The 19,827-nt window shown below is 39.2% G+C and overlaps 1 protein-coding gene across 3 annotated transcripts; it reads right to left on the bottom strand.

Annotated features, from left to right (window-relative positions):
- Positions 1 to 831: 831 nt before the first annotated feature.
- Positions 832 to 18,036, bottom strand: postna (periostin, osteoblast specific factor a). Of its 3 annotated transcripts, XM_014409917.3 has the most exons (23): positions 17,737 to 18,035; positions 16,257 to 16,355; positions 11,571 to 11,635; positions 11,308 to 11,465; positions 11,040 to 11,204; positions 10,778 to 10,924; positions 10,511 to 10,652; positions 9,655 to 9,867; positions 9,431 to 9,565; positions 9,096 to 9,244; positions 8,524 to 8,660; positions 7,783 to 7,913; positions 7,481 to 7,611; positions 7,031 to 7,133; positions 6,875 to 6,942; positions 6,736 to 6,781; positions 6,611 to 6,646; positions 3,680 to 4,177; positions 3,541 to 3,570; positions 2,007 to 2,051; positions 1,713 to 1,799; positions 1,591 to 1,626; positions 832 to 1,508 (listed from the first exon to the last, which is right to left on the bottom strand). In XM_014409917.3, exons 1-23 carry the CDS (start codon positions 17,853 to 17,855, stop codon positions 1,453 to 1,455), a joined length of 2,796 nt encoding a protein of 931 aa, XP_014265403.1. In that variant the 5' UTR covers positions 17,856 to 18,035; the 3' UTR covers positions 832 to 1,452. The 3 variants fall into 3 exon arrangements, with proteins under 3 accessions (XP_014265403.1, XP_014265405.1, XP_076745330.1); XM_014409919.3 differs by lacking the exon at positions 2,007 to 2,051 and having other exon boundaries at positions 17,737 to 18,034; XM_076889215.1 differs by lacking the exons at positions 6,611 to 6,646; positions 6,736 to 6,781; positions 6,875 to 6,942 and having other exon boundaries at positions 17,737 to 18,036.
- Positions 18,037 to 19,827: the final 1,791 nt, after the last annotated feature.

Raw genomic sequence — 19,827 nt, 5'->3', positions numbered from 1 at the left:
CCTTGTGCAAACTTTAACTTTTCAGAGGCAAGTTGCCACCAGTCATTTAAATGATATTACTAAAGAGCTACACCATGGACAGAAGCTTCTTGCGTAATGGTGATTCTCAGAAGCAAAAGTAAACCAGGAAAACATGAGGTCAATCAGTGCATGTGCTACAGTTAAGACACTCCTTGGTTGAAATCCAAAAGTGAAATTGGTCCAAAATTTTGCTTTCAAAATATTTTGAATAATTTAGTCAGATAAAGATCGTAAGATATGACAGCAAAGTCATCACAGCTCAACAGGTAGCTGCCAGGGCTATTGTCAGATTTGCAGATGAAGCATGCTTGATACTACAATTCTTGAAGCTGTTACCTGTACATTAGTAGACACAATCAGGACTAAGTACACAATAATAACTGTGTAAAACTTTTTTTTTGTTTCTTTTTAACCTGCATGTTATACTCATATTAACATATTAAAAATATACTGTAAGTGATAATACTTTGGATAATGTAATAATATACATGAGATATAATTGTGAACATTTCTTATTTAAACCATTTAAAAAATAGTAAAAACGTTATTCAGTTTTACATTTGATTTCAGGTCTATGGACTCTTATGAAAATTAAACTTAGGTTTATAGACATCTGTCTGAGGAAGTGATAGCTCATCTGATTTAGTGTCAATACTCTTGAAAACCTTTTGATTGCTTTATGCTTTTTTGGGGGGTTTTTCACCAGCACTTTACTTTCAGTATATTCATATACACGATGTAGCTCTACAGACAGAATAGCCATGTTAGATAATGGAAAAGTAGATGAAAGGAATTTCTTTAGTCATAATCTGCATTGTATTCACACATTTATTGGTCACTTGTTTGTAAGGTACAAACATAGGATTGTAAAGTCTGATTGTGTATAGACATACACGAGTCAAGTTCCCGATCAAAAGTATGAAACATCTGTCGATCTATCGCCGTCATGATAGAAAAAACCCCATCGTGGCATTTTAAAATGATCATGCCATAATTTACAGAGGTACAGTAGAAGATCTACCGGTAGCAAAACACTATTTAAAACAGAGCACCATATGACAAATAACAACAAACCAAAAGAATACAAAACTCTTTTGTACTAATCTGTTTGCAAAGTGATATCGAAAAAACAAACAAACAACAATTCTCGTACAATATACCTCACCTTTCACCCTATTTTGCCCCCACATTAAAAATCACTATTCCTTACACACCAAAATTAGGGAAATAAAGAGTTCAATCGTATGGCTATTACACGAACTGTGCCTCAGATGGAATAACAAACAAACTTAATGGTTCTTTGGATTAAGAAATGGCTAAATTAATTTAATCTCAATCTGCGGTTTTTCAATCCACCACTGCTCGACCAGGAGCGCTGGAGATGCATACAATCCTTGTGGTGAGCCCTAAGCATTTATCTTTCTGCAAGATTCACTCCCTTGGCTTATGGTGACGCCTGACCAGCCTTGCCCGCCTCTTCATTCCAGCTGAAAAAGACGAAGCAGAGCGAACAAAATGTATTAAGAAGATAAAGGCTGTGAATGCATCAGCAAGTAATTATACTGTTACCTGGAGCTTTCCTGGCAGCAGCAAATCTACCTCCTTCTGCGAATTTAAGAGATAATATGGTTAGTTTGTATATTAGAGATATACAGACAAGTATGTCACAAAATTAAAGTCAAAGCACTTACCTTTAATGATTCTGCTAATTCTCTCAGACTCCTCATCGATCAGACTTGGGTCTCCGTGGATTGTAGTGATCCTGGAAAAGTCTGGGCCTGAACGTTTGAAACAAAACCATTACATCTAAAATCCGAAATCATGTTCTGAGTCAAATCAGTTTTTAAAAAAGCTTCATGATTACTTTCCTACCTTGAGGTATCCACTTGCACTGAATATAGATTTATAATCATGATCATTTTAAGGAAATTAAACATTTGAAATAAACCTATTTGGTATAAAGTGTTTATGGGAGGACACATTACCCTCAATGATCTGAGGCTCGTTCGCCGTGGTGTGTCTGGCTCCACCTTCAGACCGGCAGCGGAGAAGGGTGTTGAAAGTCATTTAACGACTTAGCAACTGTACAAGTACTGACTGACAAATGGACAGACTGACAGGCACATACACCCCATAAAATACTGTACCTCCTCCGCCACCACCAACACAGAGTCAAGCACACATGGGTAAGCTTATGAACATACACAAATTGCACACAGACGCACAGTACCATTAGCCCAAGAAATAAGCTGCAAGACACCAGAAAAGCAGCTGAAAGATCACCTGCTATTGTACCCAAAAGACAATGGCCCAATGGTCTGATAATATAATAATATAATTTGCACACTGCACAATTCTCACACATACATGCCACAACATAGAGGATGTGCAACCTCCCCTAAGAAACAACAACATCTATACTAGGATGGAATTGGATGTCTATCCAGCAGATGGATTGCAAAAATGAACCTATGTTCCTTGCATGCTTGCCAAAGATTGTCATCATATTCTGTGCAATCCCATGAACCAGGCTGTTAAACAGGGCTTTCCGAGCACAAACAAACACAAAAACAATAAAGAGCAGTTTGATGTATCCAGTCCGAAATGAGGACTAATTCATTTTTGTGTAAATCTTGCTCCAGTCAACACTTGTCCGTCTTTTGGGTACCTCAGTCATGAGCCTTACTGCTGAGTTAATTGCTAACTCCTCTCTCCTTTAGTGTTTTGCTTGTATGTTTTATCTCTAATTCCAAACTCAAATTATGATCCAGCCATCTAAACCGTCATCAAACAACACCTCCCTGTCTGTTTAGTTTGTTGATTATGTTGATTAGTCTGTTGAAGGATCACATTTCCTTCCACCACTACAAGACACTTTGAAAGTGTCTTGTAGAACCTTGCAGCCCAGTTCCTGTGATCTCTGTCAGGATTTGAGTCTGCCATTGTTCACCCCGTCGAACACAGCAGTCGTGGATGCTTTCACAAATCTGAGAAACTGAGATGACAGGTTCAAGCAGCAATGGCGGCTTTGACTGCCACTTAGCCAGCCAGAGAAGGACTGGATGTAAACGATCCACATCCCTGGTTTCATTCTACCGGCAGTCAAAATCCAAACTTCAGGCCTTACAATAAAAAAAAAAAAATGTTGAAGACCATGGCTGAACAACTGTGCTCAAAAGAGCCAAGTCAATGCATGTGCTTTACAATCCCTTCTCTCTTCTTCTGGTCATCATTATTCTTAAGAAATGCAGTATACACCATAGAGGAAGAGAGAGTAGTTACTGAAGATGAGGCATTCACAAAAGGATCAACTCAAGACAAAGAATGGTGCAAACAGTATCTGACTTAGTAGCTGATCACCACACAAAAATGTGATTAAAGGTGAAATTAAATCTGCATTAAAAGAGAGTGACACACAGTGGCTAATATCATCATGCAGATCTGTTAGAAGGTGCATGAACGCTCTAAGATTAATGCTACTACAGTCTTCAAATCAGTAAACATGCAAAGGAAACTCACCTGTGCTGCCATCTCCACCAACACTAGCACCTGTGATTCAAGGCAACATCATCAAATCTGTTCCAAAAACTTTGTTAGCTTCAAATTTGATCATCTATGATGGAAAATGAATGATATAAGCATTTTTTATGAAAATTACCATCAATAACTCTTGTAACTTTAGTAATAGAAGGCTGTCCCTCAATGACCCTGGTGACTTTGGTCTGTGTAGGGTTTCCTTCAATGACCCTGGTGACTTTGGTCTGTGTAGGGTTCCCTTCAATGACCCTGGTGACTTTGGTCTGTGTAGGGTTCCCTTCAATGACCCTGGTGACTTTGGTCTGTGTAGGGTTTCCTTCAATGACCCTGGTGACTTTGGTCTGTGTAGGGTTTCCTTCAATGACCCTGGTGACTTTGGTCTGTGTAGGGTTCCCTTTGATGACCCTGGTGACTTTGGAAGCTGCAGAGTCCCGTTCTATGACTCTGGTGACTTCGGTAAGTGTAGGGTCCCCTTTGATGATCTTGGTAGTAATTGAAAAGTTCGTTTTGATGTCTTTGAGAAGTGAAGGGTCCCCTTCGATAACTCTTTTTACGGTAGTGATAGATGGTTCCACTGAAATAACCCGGGTAACATTGCGGATCACTGTTGACTCAGGAACTGTAGAGAGGGAAAGGTAATTTCAGCATCGGTCAAGAATGTAGGGAATAAGGGTGTAACTTCCTCAAATTCTTTATTATGGAGGAGTCTGAAGGCACATTATGTGTAGTTTTCCAAGCAGATAAGAACATGCATTCAAACCAAGAAGATGGCATGAGCATGGTAAGTGATTGCAGCACTGAAAAAAGGAGGCCTTAATCAGTCCTGCACTTACACACTTTGAGAAATAATCAGGACTGTATGAGAATTTTTCACTTTTTTCTTTAGTTGGTTTAGAGTCTTTCAGCTTTAAAAACTACTGGCTTAAATTATAATAAATGAGATGTGACATCTGACAAAATATCCCCATCTAACCCCAGAACCTTCCCCAAGAAACGTTTGCCAAAAATATCACTTTTTGTGTGTGTGTGTGTGTGTGTGTGTGTGTGTGTGTGTGTGTGTGTGTGTGTGTGTGTGTGTGTGTGTGTGTGTGTGTGAGAGAGACAGTATATGTACAAGAGCCAGCTGAAAGGTGAAAGATTTCCATTTTTATCAGAAGGCTGCTCTTTGGCCTGAGGTTGCTTGATAAGTGCCCTTTTTAGTAATCAGAGCCAAGATCATGTCCAGTAGAGGGTTTTGATACAGGCGACACGGGCGGTTGCCCGGAGCGGCATCGTTGTGGGGGGCGGCAAAAAAATAAATAAAAAAATTGCTCGTACTCATGCTGCCCCGACATCATGCCAGCGCATACTGGGGATGGCATAGGCACCGATCGGTTTTCTATTGCCCATTTGCTGGGAGTAAGGGCGCCCTCCGTTTGCTAGGTGCGCCTGCTGCTTGCGGCACAAGGAGGACAGGGCGGGGCGGTGGGGGGATTCTCTGGCTGGCTGGAGCAGCATCTAATAACCAGCTCGCAAAATAAAACGAAATAAAAACAAACCAACAAACATGAAAACACCAGACATTATGATACAGACTTATTATTTGCGCCGATGGTTTTTCGAAATTCTGTATACGAGACGTGAGTGCGAGAGCCCTCAGTGCGCCTGATAGTACAGTATATAGAGAGACGAGACGACGAGGCTCCAGTTACAGCAGTGCAAGTAAACAAACAATAAATATAAGAAGAGTAAGAAAAAAACTATACACTAGGGATAAAGGGATCAATAACAATTTAAAATTTATATTTTATAGTTTGATGATTTAAAGTCTCACACACAACCCGTCGAAAGGGGAGGGAGACCTGCTGCTTCCAAATAGACCACATTTCATTCATAATGTTTTCAGTCCAAGCACATATGTATTCATGATTTGAATCCTGGGTTGTGCAAAATGGCAGAAATACACCCTAGACAAAGTGAACTAAGGTGTAGGTTTATTAGGTTATGTTGTGGTGATCCTCGGGTTGAGGGATGGGTGTTCATACTGCAGTGCAAAATTAAAACCAAGATGGACAAGAAAAGTTCAAAGCCATCAGGTGCTCAGTTTAGAAAAAAGAGAAAAGAAGAGGAGGAGAAACGAGCAAAAGATGCAGGTAAGCAGATGTGTCATTGGATAATGGCAGGTCATCCTGAAACAATCAGAATCAAAATACTTTATTAACCCCTAAGGAAATTATGTGGGTTACAGTTGCTCCAAGAAGAAATGGTAAAAATAGTAACAGTAACAGACTAAACTCCAAACAATACATTATATTACAGATTTTAATATTAATTAGTCATTGTCAATTGTTGATTTGTCCTGTTCTCATTGTATAATGAATTATGATGGCTGTATGGTAGCCGTTTGCATACTATGCATACTCTCTCTCTCTTCATATGTGTGTGTGTGTGTGTGTGTGTGATTTTATAAATACTTCAAGAATGATAAAGTATTTAGCTTACGTAGCTTAGTATGAGGAATAGTTAGGATTCTCTACCCAGATGAGTAATCGCACATCAATTGTATAATCACTGTAAAGTTGTATTTTTAGATTTAGTTATTGTAGCCCTTAAATCTTATGAACATGGTTTCTTAAAAGATAAAAATGAAAATCCCCTTGAGATCTGAAAAACCCTTTGTTTTCTGAACCCACCCAGCAAAACAATGGCCTCTACATAAGTATTACCACAAAAGATCCAAGCAAAGACTGATTTTTCCTTCTTATATTCATTTGTTTGATTAAAAAACATACAAATATAACAACAAATAATATGTCTTAAGACCTACAATCCCTGTCTAATATACAAGTAAGAGTGTCCAGACTTTTAACTGGTACGTACTTACTTCTCTGAGAAACCTCCTATGAGACATGAATTATTAATGTCATTGCAAGACAGATTTCACTTTATGCATATTTGTATTGTTGAGCAAAGAATATGCATTTGTTTTAAAGGAATGTCTGTTATTTATGATCACTGCAGATTGTAAATCAAATAAGTGCAGACTCAAGTCCTTTGTGTAGTTAGGTCTTACCTTCAACAAAATGAGTAGTTGTTGTGATAGTCCTTTCTGAGAAAGTAATAAAATTAGTTTTAGGTTCCTGCTCAGGCAAAAATATCTAAACATAATACAGTGATAGTGATATTATGGGAACTTACTGATGAAGGTGAGCGGGATCTCAGTGTAAGAAAATCCAGAGACAAACTAAAAAACAAAAAGCATAACAGAATGAAAGCTTCAAAAGTCAACCAGTAAAACCTCTACACAAATACACAGACAGGGTTTCCCCTTCACTACCTTTATCTGAATGTACTTAATCAGCTTCCTCAGGAGGATCAGGAGGTCCTGACGGCCCACAGGAAGGTCTGTAAGTAATACACGTCACATTTAATATATATCAAACAAGCAGAATGCAACCAGGCATACAGGTGAACACACAGCACACGTTCTTACCCCCTGGATAAAGAACATTCTTCACAATATGGATCACACCGTTTGTTGCCATCAAGTCACTGTGTGGCACATCCACAGAGTTGACATGGATAGAGCTGTCTACCTGGTAAAACCAAACACAATTAAACGTTACCTTCACACAAATTTAAGAATATTTAAGTCATTTAAGAAGAATGCAGTGTGAGAGCTGGGAATTCCATTTATTAACGTTACTAATATCCTACAATTGTCCAACATGCAAAACTGAGGCAAATCACACTTTGAGCTGAGTTTGAAAAGTTTTTCTGCCCGTGGGCTGAATTTTAAACATTAATCTAAGAGTGATTTCATGAGTTTCATTAGCTGATACATCTGAAACTAACGCTCTATGACATTCCCAGAAGGATTTAGAAACTCGTTGCTGGCTTTTTTAATTAAAAAAAAAAAAAAAAACTCTAAAAGATGACATACAGATTTAACTTGCAGGTTCTTGCCCTGGAAGGTTTTGAGCAGATTGGTAACTCCTCCCTCTAATCCTCCATTGATGAAGGTCCCATTACTGAAGTGGTACAGCAGGATGTTTCTCAGAACAGTTGGATCACCTGTCGGTGTCAATATGAAGGAATTATAATTCATACTTTGCACAATGTTAAACAATGGTTTTTTCTCATTTCTGCATCAAATAGTTCCCTATTAGATGAAGATACATTGACAGCATTGCTGGGTTTTTCAAAAGATAAGTGCATATGTGCTCACTGCAGTGGGGTACTCACTTTTGAGCAGAGCCATGTCTTCCTTGCTGAGGTCGACAAAGGCATCGTCCGTTGGTGCAAAGACGGTGTAAGAGCCTTCCTGCTTTAACAGATCATACAGACCTGCTGTTTCCATTAACGACAGGAATTTCCTACAGTCATTCAAATAACAGAAAGAAAAGAAGAAAATCAGGGATGCAGGAATAAAATAGGCACAACGTTTAAGAGCAATGTACAGTTTAAGTGTTTACAATAATTGGTTAGTGGAAATCAGGTGATTTTAATGGTCCACTGGAAGTATATTTTCACCACAGCCTTAGTGTTGTGGTTCAGACAGAAAGAAATTTATATTCTATATTTGTGTATTTCCACAAGCAAAATGGTTCTAACTGCAATAACACAATGAATATCAGAACAGATAAAAAAAGGTTTCCCTTTTAAGCCGGGAGGATTATAGTGTTAGCAGGGAAGTTCAGGCAGAGGGTTTGAATGAGATTTGCATTCTCGTGTGGTCCCACTGAGTCACAGATTTGTTTTCCTCAGTTCTTCATCACCAACCTTTACTGGTGCCTTTAATTACACAGTGAGAAATGTTCTGCTGAAAGTGAATCATCAACAGCATCAGAAAAAGATGTTTTATTACGCACACAAGCAATGTGCGATCACTGTTTCCATCCCCACTACTGGAGATAAAAATCTCACTTGACTCAAAGAGAAATCATTTTCAGCAACAAGTATTTTAGAATGATACTTTGCTCTTACTTGAAACGTCCGTCAGCAATCAGGAGCTCATAGATAGTTTTCTCAGGTGGTTTGATAAGAGACCTCACAGAATGGAGCATCCCATTGCTCCCCTCCTTACTGCCACGGACCATACATGTGTTTTCTATGCACACAGCCTGTCAAAAAAGGAGCATTCATAAAGTTAAGCCACAGGTTTAAAATTCACTGTACAAATCTGGTAACTATTTGCTTGTGTGGAGGAGGGCTGTAAGCCTTTCTTTTTTTTTGATTGTCATCAATCACAATAAGACAATGTTTCTGTGGAAAAATTAAACCCAGCTGACTCTAATATGCTATCTAGTGGAGCAGAAACACACTTCATCTGCCAAAAGCTGGAGTAATTAGATGTTTACAGATTTTTAAAGACAGCAACAATATACCACACACTTGGTAAGGCTCACATAAATCAGACTAAGTTACTACTTTCTGTGGTTTCTCTCTTTTTCTTTCAGATTTCACTTGGTTAATGTAACAATACACACACACACACACACACACACACACACACACACACACACACACACACACACACACACACACAGAATTCTCACAGTGCGGTAAATGAAGACTCGTAGCAGTTTTCCAGCGATTGTTTCCAGCGTCTGTTCGTTGTAAAGCTCACTCAGTTTCATTTTTGTCTTCAAGATGTGGTTTTCCAAAATGAGTCTCAGCGTGTTTGTGTCCATTGACATCACTTCACCTGACAGAGAGAAATGTCAGAGATTTAAATAAGATGGATAGTTTTAGATCCTGATCAAATAAGGCAAAATGCCTTGCAATTTAAAAGTGTGGCATACATTATAATATTTTTGGTTTGTAAAAGACAAAATATTATAACCACAAAAAAGTGCTACTTTTCTATAGATAAGAACATGTTTCAACTCACTAGTGAAGGCATTGTTGAAAGGAGCTAGGAGGGTGTACTCTGTCTTTGGACCCAGGGATTCAGCTAAGCCCAGTTCAGACAACTTGCTGCTGAAAGTGCTCTGGGAGGTTTCCAGTAACGATTTCACTTCCTTGGCTGACATGAACAATACAAAAAAGATATGCCTGTGACCCATTAAAAGGAAGACGCCAAACGATTTAAACAACTTCAAAATGTGTTTGTACCTGAGTCTGGGATCAGCATCTGGTCTATCAGGTGGATGACGCCATTGGTCGCTACAATGTCCTTCTTCAGGACCATCTTGATGCCGTTCACAGTCAGACTGTCACCGTCACAGCCAATCTCTATGCTGCTGCCTTCTGCAGTCTCATACATGAATCCTACCATGATTGCTTCTGCACACTGGACACTCTTTAACAGGTGGTAGTTCACCAGGGCTGAGAAGGTTGGTCAAAGTGTGAAAGAGGCTAAATTAATTACATTTAATTGAGTAATTAAATAAACATAAACACAAGTTGAACATAGGTTTGCAACTCAAATTACACACCTAAAGTATCTAATTATTATGTGAAGCCTGTGCTGTGATGTGTTATTCAGGAATTACAGGTATGCAGATGAATCAAACATCAATGTTCTCTGTGCTCATTATTCACATTTAGGCATGTATTTATGCCACAGCTGAGCCCGACTATCAAGCTAAGCCAACAAATTTAGCCTGCAAAAGCAATGCATTAGAAACAGAAGCAAAATTTGTATTGTATTTTATTCCAAGAAGAAACCTGTCACTGACTTCATGCCTGTATTCATGACTCAGCAAATAAGCAGATAAGCTGTTTTTTGTGTGGTTTTTGGATTTGTCAATTCAAAAACAAGTTCAAAGTTCAAAGTCCACTTCATATCAATTTGTCTGCGGGCCTACTATGAGCTGTGTGAAGCTGCCGCACACGCTCATAGTAGCTCATAGTAGCTCATAGTAGTAGTGGCCCTTTTTTTTAGCATATTTACCAGGCCACAGGAACAATGTGAAAATGTTATGGTTGTACTTTATGCTCTCATTAAGGCATCACATTTTTACTGTACCTTTAACAACAGCTGGGTCTTCCATGATATTCTCCAAGTAGTCTGGGTTCATTTTGTCAAAGGCGTCATTAGTTGGAGCAAACAAAGTGTATTGGCCAGGCTCACCCAGCTTGTCCATCACATTGGAAGCTAATGCGATAGCCTGGGGAACAAGACACGATGTAAACATTTTTCTAAGAATCAGATGCTATAATGAGTTGGATAAAAGTTACTGTTTGTTAATGGTGAACTGTACAACTGTAAACTTTTTTGAGAATAGTTTCATACACTAAAAGAAGAAAGGTCTTCATTGAGCTCCAAGTGATCCTTGATGGTGTTCCCCACGGCCTTGATTACCCGATCGATGACATGCACCACACCATTTGTGGCCAGCTGGTTAGCATTGAGAATCCTGACACAGTTCACTGTAACAACCTTAGGAAGTAAATATTTTATGAAGATCAAACAATCAATGGCTTAATTGACTCTTATAGATATAATTGTAATAATCATGCAGCATTGCGCTTGTCTACACCGTTCATAAACTGACCCCATTTGGGTAGTGGTTGAAGTGCAGTCCCTCTTCATTGTACATGGAACTGACAGTCATGCCATTCTTCATGTCTTTGGTGAGGATACGGTGGTTTACCATGTGGTAATGCAGAGCGTTGTAGAGTTCAATGTTCACATTGTTCTCTAGTGCAGATCGTTGAGCCTTTAAAAATCACAGTGTTAGTTTCATCAAAGTATAACTGTGTTTGAGCAGACATTATTGTAAATGCATTTCTCTCTAAGGTTTTAAACACAGGTTTACTCACAGGGTCCAGCTCATCCCAGGCATCATTGCTAGGTGCAAACAAGGTGAAGGCGCCTTTTCCCTCAATTTCTTTTCTCAGTTTAGAGACTTCAGCATATCGCTGTGTGGTTGTAGCCTTGACAAAGCCCAGTGTACCATACACATGGTCAATGGGAGCCACTGGTGGTAAGGTTGAGAGTTGTGAGAAACCAGAGGAAATATTCATATTGAATATATTGTAATTTTTAGTTGATTTTGAATGAATCTGTTGAGCCATCCACCTACCTGCAGTGCATCCTTTCGTACCCTCGAGTTTCATATAACCTGGACAGCATTCATATACAACCACCCTGCCAAACCATTAAAAGAGCAGTGAGTTATTCAATAAGTAGATAATCATTAAAAACATAGATTAATTTAATCCAGATATAAAATGTCAAAAATAAAAAATGTAATTGTTCAGGGTTGTGCATCTTTATCATATAAATTTCAAACAGAGCAAGAGTCTACATGACTCTAACACAAGGTGATGAACCGAAACAAAACTATACCATCTCAACAAACTAAAATAAATGAGTCATTGAAAAAAAACCTGTGCAGCTGTGAGATAATGAGGAGCCCTGGGAATGAGGGCATTGAAAACAACAAATGAGGAAGTAACTCTTGACACTGGCTGACCTGAAAACCACATAGTAAACTTATGAAAAAGTTTGACATGAATTAAACATAAAAAAAAAACTGTCAAAAAACCAACAAGTTAAGCAGACTGGAAAGGAGAAAAAAACATTTACATGGTTTGTGTTTCCACAAGAAAAGTGACAAAGAGCTCAAAAAGTCCCAAGAGGAGGTTAATCGAGAAAAATTTGGTGACTGGGAAGATCTCTAGTAACTTTTTTTCTGTCTTAAAAAGAAGAAAGAAAAAAATTACAGGACCATGTGTAAGCACTATTATCAAAAAACAGACTGTTATCTGATACATTTTTATGGACAACTCTAAGTTACTTAGTTTCCTCTCTTCTTTGTGGTACACTGCTGTCAGACGTCTCACTTGTCAAGTCGAATCCTGTAGTCTGTAAATTTTCCAGAAAACATTTTCACAGATTTTCATTCTTTAATTTCACTTCTAAAAAAACAGACGGGTGTCTTCATTTAGATTTTAGGTGGAAATAAAGGCTTATCAAAACTTGTAAAAGCGTAACTCAAAGAAATGTGTCATGGACCTGGATCTGGTGACCCAGGGTTCATGAGTGTTTGTGGACTGTTTTTTTTTTTATGGGTTTGTCTTGGGCTGTTTATGTGTGGTGCTTGTGTCCCTCTTTTCCATATTTGTGTGTGTTTGTGTGTATAGGCGTTTATATGTGTGTGTGTGTATCCAGATGGCCGGTTTACAGGCACCGTCAGGCCTGGTGAGTGTGTCCCCGCCAGGCTGGCCACACCCGAGGAGGATGATGGCACACACCTGCTGCTGATCAGCCTCGTCTGGGGGAGCTACTTAGAAGAGTGGCTGAGCTTCCCGTGGATGCTGGATCGTTGCAAGACTTCCCGTCAGTTTCCCAGTAAGTCAGTCGAAAGGGTAAGTCTATCATAATTGTGGGCTTTCTAACGGCTGCCTCTGTGATTTCTACAAGAGGATTGCAAAGACAAGAGGGCAGCGAGCACGTTGTATGGAAGCACAAAGGGAGCAGAGACACAGAGCACGGACACTGGGGAACGCACATGGGGAACGTGCATGGGATTGACTGTCATGTTATTATTTACTGCACTGTAAATACACTCACTGTCTGCATCCAAGAGTCCCTTGTTTGGGTCCTACTTTCCCCGTTCCATGACAAAATGCAAGATAAGCACCAGATAAGCTGTGCTCATAACAGGAGCTCAGCTGGCACTCTTTTGCATTGGCATGAATGAAAGAATGAGGTGTGAGAAGGCTAATATAATGAGACACAGGACAGTACTGTAGCTCTAATGTGAGAAGTTTTACTGAGAGTAAACAAACCATAGATGGTTTGACAGCATTTTGATTAGGATTAGTCCCCAGTTAACGAACATTTTCTAAGACAAACTAGGAAGTGAATAACCTGTACTGGGGTTTAATTTGAAACACTTCCTGAGTTTTCAGCTCCGGAAATTGGTTTCGACTTTTTCTTTGAGCTCATTACACTTTCATTACATTTTGCAGAACTTGAGGTTTTCCTGCCTTTTTCTCATGGAAAAATTGTATTTCCACATGTGCACATTAGTTTTTCATGATTTACAGTAAACCAGTCTATCAATAGTTTGCTTTCTATTCAGGAATCGCCAGTATTGATAAATTACGCCAAAGCAATACTTTTTAAAAAAATAGGTTACTGCAAGTACACCAACCTCAACCATAGCTTCTAACTGCATAAAATGTAACATAAAAATTTAATTCTTACAAACAAACAAGCAAGGAACACAACCACAGTCAGTATGCAAGTAGATTCAAGTCCCCTCAACTGAAAACCTTATTCACACACAATCACACATGTGCATGTACACACACACTTTCTACAAAGATTCAAGCTTGGCAAAGTTAATCCATTTAATTAGTATTTGTGTGTTTATAGATAAACGTCTCTGTGTGTGTTTGATTCTGCTGAATGTGTTGAATTAGTCATTTTGTGCAAAGAGGCATGTTGCTTATAGAGCAATCCCTCTTTGCCTTGACACTAATTTCGGTAATATAAAATACATAAATACCCCTCCACGACTGGCCGTCAGGAAGGTATGAAGTCATTGCTCCCCAGCTACGCTCTGACAGGATAATAGATTCAACAGAGACCTGAAACAGAATTAGCCAGTGCACTGTAGCCAAGCCCCTGGTTGCATCACAGCATGAAACAACTCAATGTGCCTTCCAGATGAGCAGATGTGCAAATATGGGGCTTTGGTGCACGCATACACGCACGCACGCACGCACGCACGCACGCACGCACACACACACACACACACACACACACACACACTGTACTCATACAAAGGCTTTAGGTGGGGTTTTCTGGCACCAGATAAAGACATTGGAGTGTTTTTTTAAATCCTCTGTAATCACTAATGAACAGTCTTTGTTCTATCCTCATCCGTCTGGTCTTAATATTGTGTAGAAGAGCTTTTTTTCTATAGATGGGTGTGGACTTCATCTAAATACATCTTTAAGAATCTGACTTTTACAGTGGTTTGTTATAAAGTCCACTTAATTTTAATCACACATCCTGTGCTTCCTGCAAATAGTTTTCTTTAACAGAAAAACCGTTTCTTTCATCCAACAGCTCAATTCAAATGAAATCCTCAAAAGATCCTATGGTACCATTATATCAAGAGAAACATGAGCAATTCCCAAACTATGTTAGGTTAATAGTTAATACTTTTAGGTTGGTATAGTGATCTGAAACTACACATGCTTTTAACCCGCGGTGTAAGATCAAAGTTTAGTTTTGGAAATATGTTCAGGATGCTCAACAGCAACAAAACCATTTGAAAAAGATTAAACGTGAAAGTGTGTGACTGACCCACTAGCGCTGGAAAAGAACAAAACAACTAACCAAAGCAAAACAGGGTATCTCTCTGGGTGATCCAATCTATCACCAGTGGTGCACTGCAAAGTGAGACAGATGAGAGGAGAATATACTGAACACTTCCAGCTGTTTAGCAAAGTGCTTTCTGTGGGAAAAACGTACTTATCTTTGATGTAGATTTTGCTGTTTGTAACACTACAAACCTTTTGCATGAACTAACAAATTAAGTTATAAACCAGAAAAAAGTTAAATGCATTGAAATTTATTTTTTCGGCTAACAAAATCCTATTTTAGAAATTGTTTAATTTAAACATTTTAAATATGCCATATTCACATTACATAAAGATCTGACAAAAATAATTTGTAAATAGCCTAATGGGACTTGGTAGTGATGTAATGATGAGGCCAAGCAATTGTGTTTCTTATCTTAGAAACTCCTACTAGCTTCTCGTAATCTACTGTCACATGTTTTGACCAGTAATTCCTGGTTGTTTTCATGTCTACTGCTGTACTGTTTTGGGAGAAAATGACTCACCCCTGAGCTCACACCCCATTTTCAGCCTTATCAATACCGCAACAGGTGCTCCAGTTGACTGCATGACTGAAAACAGACGGGTGTATGTCTACATGTGTGTTCTTGTGTGTGCATGTGGGCTAACGACAGAGACTAAGTGTGTATGTTATTTTCTGCTGCTTCTGCACTTAAGTATACCAGAACAGCTCCAACTAAGCCTTACACTCCTTTAGGTGCGTTTCATGTAATATTTTATGAAATTATTTTGCAGGAAATAACCTAAATAAATAAATCCACCACAAGCACCCTAAAGACGGGGCGATCGTGGCTCAAGAGTTGGGAGTTCGCCTTGTAATCAGAAGGTTGCCGGTTCGTGCCCCGGCTTGGGCAGTCTCGGTCGTTGTGTCCTTGGGCAAGACACTTCACCCGTTGCCTACTGGTGGTGGTCAGAGGGCCCGGTGGCGCCAGTGTCCGGCAGCCTCGCCACTGTCAGTGCGCCCCAGGGTGGCTGTGGCTACAATGTAGCTTGCCGTGTGTGTGAATGGGTGGATGACTGGATATGTAAAGTGCTTTGGGGTCCTTAGGGACTAGTAAAGCGCTATATAAATACAGGCCATTTACCATTTAAAGTTTGGTTTCTTATTATTTTCATAAATGCACAAAGACATTACTGGTTTGAACCATGCAACTTCATTTTAAAGCGAAGGTTAAGAGGAGAAAGCGAGATGTTATAGGTTCAGATAAACTGAGGTACAAGTCTGAGGGTGCAGAAAGGGTTTGGTCAAACATATTGGGCTTCTGCTGATAGATGGGTGATGAAGCTGGGTGTGGTTTGCACTTTTGATCAGACCAGTCTAATTCAGTGCAAATAATGATAAAAAGATGCGCTAATTAGATCCATTCGGTCTTTCAGTAAACACTTACGTATTCTTGCCACAGATGCTGCGTTTGTACCAATTCCTGCATGTGCTGAAGTACTTCTTCTTGGTCCCTGTGACTTGCTGCAAAGCACACACATTGGGTCTGTAAGAGAGGAGAGGGAGGAGAGGGTGAGGTGGGAGTAACAAAAGAACGTAAGGAACAGGATCAGGAAGGTCAGGATATGGAACTGTACAAGCGTAGCAGGGGGAAGGAAGGCGACAAGGATAGACAAGTTGACGAAAAAGACCGTGAGAAGATGTGGGGAGGTGTGTATGTATGAAATGGAAAAGAATGCATGGCCGAAAAAAGCAATTTACACATGTCAATATGCAATATTTATGTTAATAAGACATTATATGGACAAAAGTACTGGGTCACCGGCAAATGACGAGTACAGGAGCTGCTCACTCATGGAAACTGATAAGCATGAAGCTCCTTGAGCACACTTTCTGTGCTGATGTTAATGTCAGAGGAGGTTTAGAGCTGTGCAGTCATCAGAGTTTTGGTAGCTTTTAAACACTAAGAGCTGCAGGACAGGAATCACATCAACTCTGCTACTTCATGGCTGAGTTGATGTGGTTCCTAATTGCTTCCACCTTACAAATATACCACTTACAGTTCATTGTGGTATTTCTAGGATGGAAGAAACTTCATGAGCTGACTTGTTGCAATACTGTTGTCTTAACACAGTACCATACTTGGATTCAGTGAGCTCTTAACAACAACGTTTCCCATTCACAAATGTTTGTAAGGACAGGCTGTGTGAGTAGCTGCTAGATTTTATACCCCAAACACGTGAATTTAAAGATAAAGGGGTGTGGTCCAGTACTTTTGTCCATACGGTGTATTACGCAAAACCAAAATTTGATGCATGTGCATTTTTTGTCTGCTTTGTGGGTTTTTTTTCAAGTTAGCAGACATTTATTTCAGCAAGTAATAATGGTGCTTTATTAATCAAGCAGACAAAGCACTAATGTACAGTATCTGCTACAGTAATGTGTGCCGCAAGTGTACTGTACTTACAGTAAGGTCAAAACCACCCAAGAAGCGGAACGAATTATTTGGATCATTTTGGCATCAGTCTTAATCCAAAATATGATTTTAAAGAAGATTCATCTTATTCAATTTACATGTGAATTTTAAATTACATTAATTACATAATTAATAAATACACAATTAATAATATTTGGAATATTTCAATAAGAAATACACTAAAACTTTTTTAGAAAGGGTTATTTCTTACAGTATTTGGATTTCTCTGGACTTCAGTTGTTGATTTTTGCATGTTAAATATGTTGATGATCAAGCGGAATTTCCTATTTTTCATCAATATGACTGATCTGTTCATGAAACTGTAGTGCTCAGTAAGATTTAAAACCATATTAAAAATTGACGTAGTCTAACCTGTTTTATTGCCAGATCATACAATTTATGTTCTTGCACCTGCAAACAAGGTGATAGGAAAAATATTAAGTCTACCTACCCTTGATCCCTGGCCCGTATGCGGCTATGGGTGACTATCTTGTCATAAGCTGAAAAAGCTGTGGTCTCCAGACTGCAAAAGGCCACCAACACTAAGGTCACCACCAGAAGCCGATGCATCCTGTGAAGTTATCAGTCCTCAGTGCTGCAAGGGCTCAAACACACACTGCTCTTGTCTTTCAAGTGCACACATACACACACACACGCACACACAAGCAGGAGTCCACAGAAACACACGGGATATGTGGGAACACAAATGAGAGAGGGAGCTTTTATATGAACAAGCTTCTCTAACACACCCACTCCCTTTTTAGTTCTTCACTGTCTATTCCATACCATTATATCCTTCTCCCACCCGCATACACCCTTCTATTCAGTCGAAATCCTTCCTCCACCACTAACTCTCCTCCCTCATGTTCGTATGAATTTTGCATGAATTTGCAGACCACCGTCACATCCCAGAGCACCAAGGGCACCCTGTACTTCAAACTTTACGTTGCTGTACAAGCTGCAGTGCCCGCCTGTCTCCAAACTGTGAATTGTGTTTAAAGTATGCAAACCAGTGATGATTTGTTCATTGTATGTAAAATATTAGAGGATTCATTTTTTTCTGAGGCTAACACCCACAGAATTTGCACTGCAATCAAAAAAGATGCCAATAAAGATGCATAAAGAAAAGCAGATTTTAAGATACAGATCCAAACACTAGTTTGACAATAACACCTAAACACGGGCTCTAAGCATACCTCTGATCTCTCTTCATGAGACTTCTGGCAACAAAATGTAAATAAAATTGATATAAAATGCTATAAAATAGAGGTGTAAATCATGCATGAAGACCTACTGTGGTGAATCTGCACAGTCTGGTATTTTACTTGACACCCTTGAAGGAAACCTGACTGTATTTTTATCACACCTCCCCTGGGACCCCACTGTTCTCCCCTTTAACTTTTATCACATTGATTCATCGTTTCCATCAACGTCCCGTGAACTCCCTTTTGCGCTCCTCTTCTCCCATCATCCTCCCTGCTGTCATGTTCATCGTTATCAGCTCAACTTTTTCCCTTCAGCTGTCTCTGTCTCCCGCATTGAAGCCAGATCTGATACAGCTTCAAAGAATAAATTAATCATGAATACAGGCTTTCCGGACATCCTCATGTACAGTCTTGACTTTTCGACAGGTGTGCTTCACACTTTACACATGCAGGTCGAGACAACTCAGACAAGGCTGATTTATTGGACCAAGAGCCATTTCTTTCATTGCTGTTGTTTGAAAACAGATACGCCAAGAGTGCGTGTTTTATTCTTTTACAGTAAATATAGTAAAGTAAGAGAGGGGGTTAAGGTTAGGGGTTAGGGGGTTAGGGATTGGGATGAGAACTATGTTTTAAAAACAAAGGTTAAGACAGCTTTGCTCTGAAACTGCAAATATGTACTCGCTCTTATGAACTCACACAACCTCTGTCTTTCCATGAATGACAGATGAACAGTCTCCAAGAGTCTCCTGACTTTGGAAACATCTTTCTGTCTTTGAGTCCGCTGTTTTTGAAATTTTGCTGTAATTGTAATTGTATTTTAATATTAACAGGTTATCCTCTAAAATCGATAAATGAAGCTCATGTGTATCTATAGCAGTTCTTTATACAGTAAGTATAGTGCTTGGATTTGTCACTCTACCTTCTTCAGGAATCACAGCAGGAAATTTGTGCTATGTATGACGTCTCCCCCTACTGGGAATTATTTGTCAGTACAGTCATATGTAAGGACAGGGACTTACATAAAACCTTTCACAACGTCATACATTTTTATTAGTAAGTTTTGACTAGGTAGTAAATGTTAGACTTTGAGTGTTGAAGAGCGGGCCACAATTTCCAAGGAGCCAGCACAGCCTTCAATCTAACAGAACCCTGAGTGTGCGAACATTTATAACCACTGGCAAGCTTTGCAGTTTGGTCCTTAGGTTGCTAGATCCTTGAACATATGGGTTTTTTTTTGTGGGTTAGGTAAATTGCTCCTATTATATATTTAGTTTTTTCTTATAATTAAATAAAATGGTCAAAATGTTTCTATTTATTAATTCTTTATCAATTAT

This window comes from Maylandia zebra, linkage group LG10, assembly GCF_041146795.1.
Source record: "Maylandia zebra isolate NMK-2024a linkage group LG10, Mzebra_GT3a, whole genome shotgun sequence".
Taxonomy (NCBI): domain Eukaryota; kingdom Metazoa; phylum Chordata; class Actinopteri; order Cichliformes; family Cichlidae; genus Maylandia; species Maylandia zebra.
This window is presented reverse-complemented; position numbering and strand designations above follow the sequence as displayed.

Bases quoted from the DNA above. Each gene is read 5' to 3' on its own strand.
- postna (XM_014409917.3), bottom strand. From the start codon at position 17,855: ATGCATCGGCTTCTGGTGGTGACCTTAGTGTTGGTGGCCTTTTGCAGT. The intron at 6,647-6,735 runs GTAAGTTCCCAT...TTACTTTCTCAG, and splicing joins GATCCCGCTCACCTTCATCA to AAAGGACTATCACAACAACT. The intron at 1,800-2,006 runs GTAATGTGTCCT...TCAAACGTTCAG, and splicing joins CGAGCCTCAGATCATTGAGG to GCCCAGACTTTTCCAGGATC.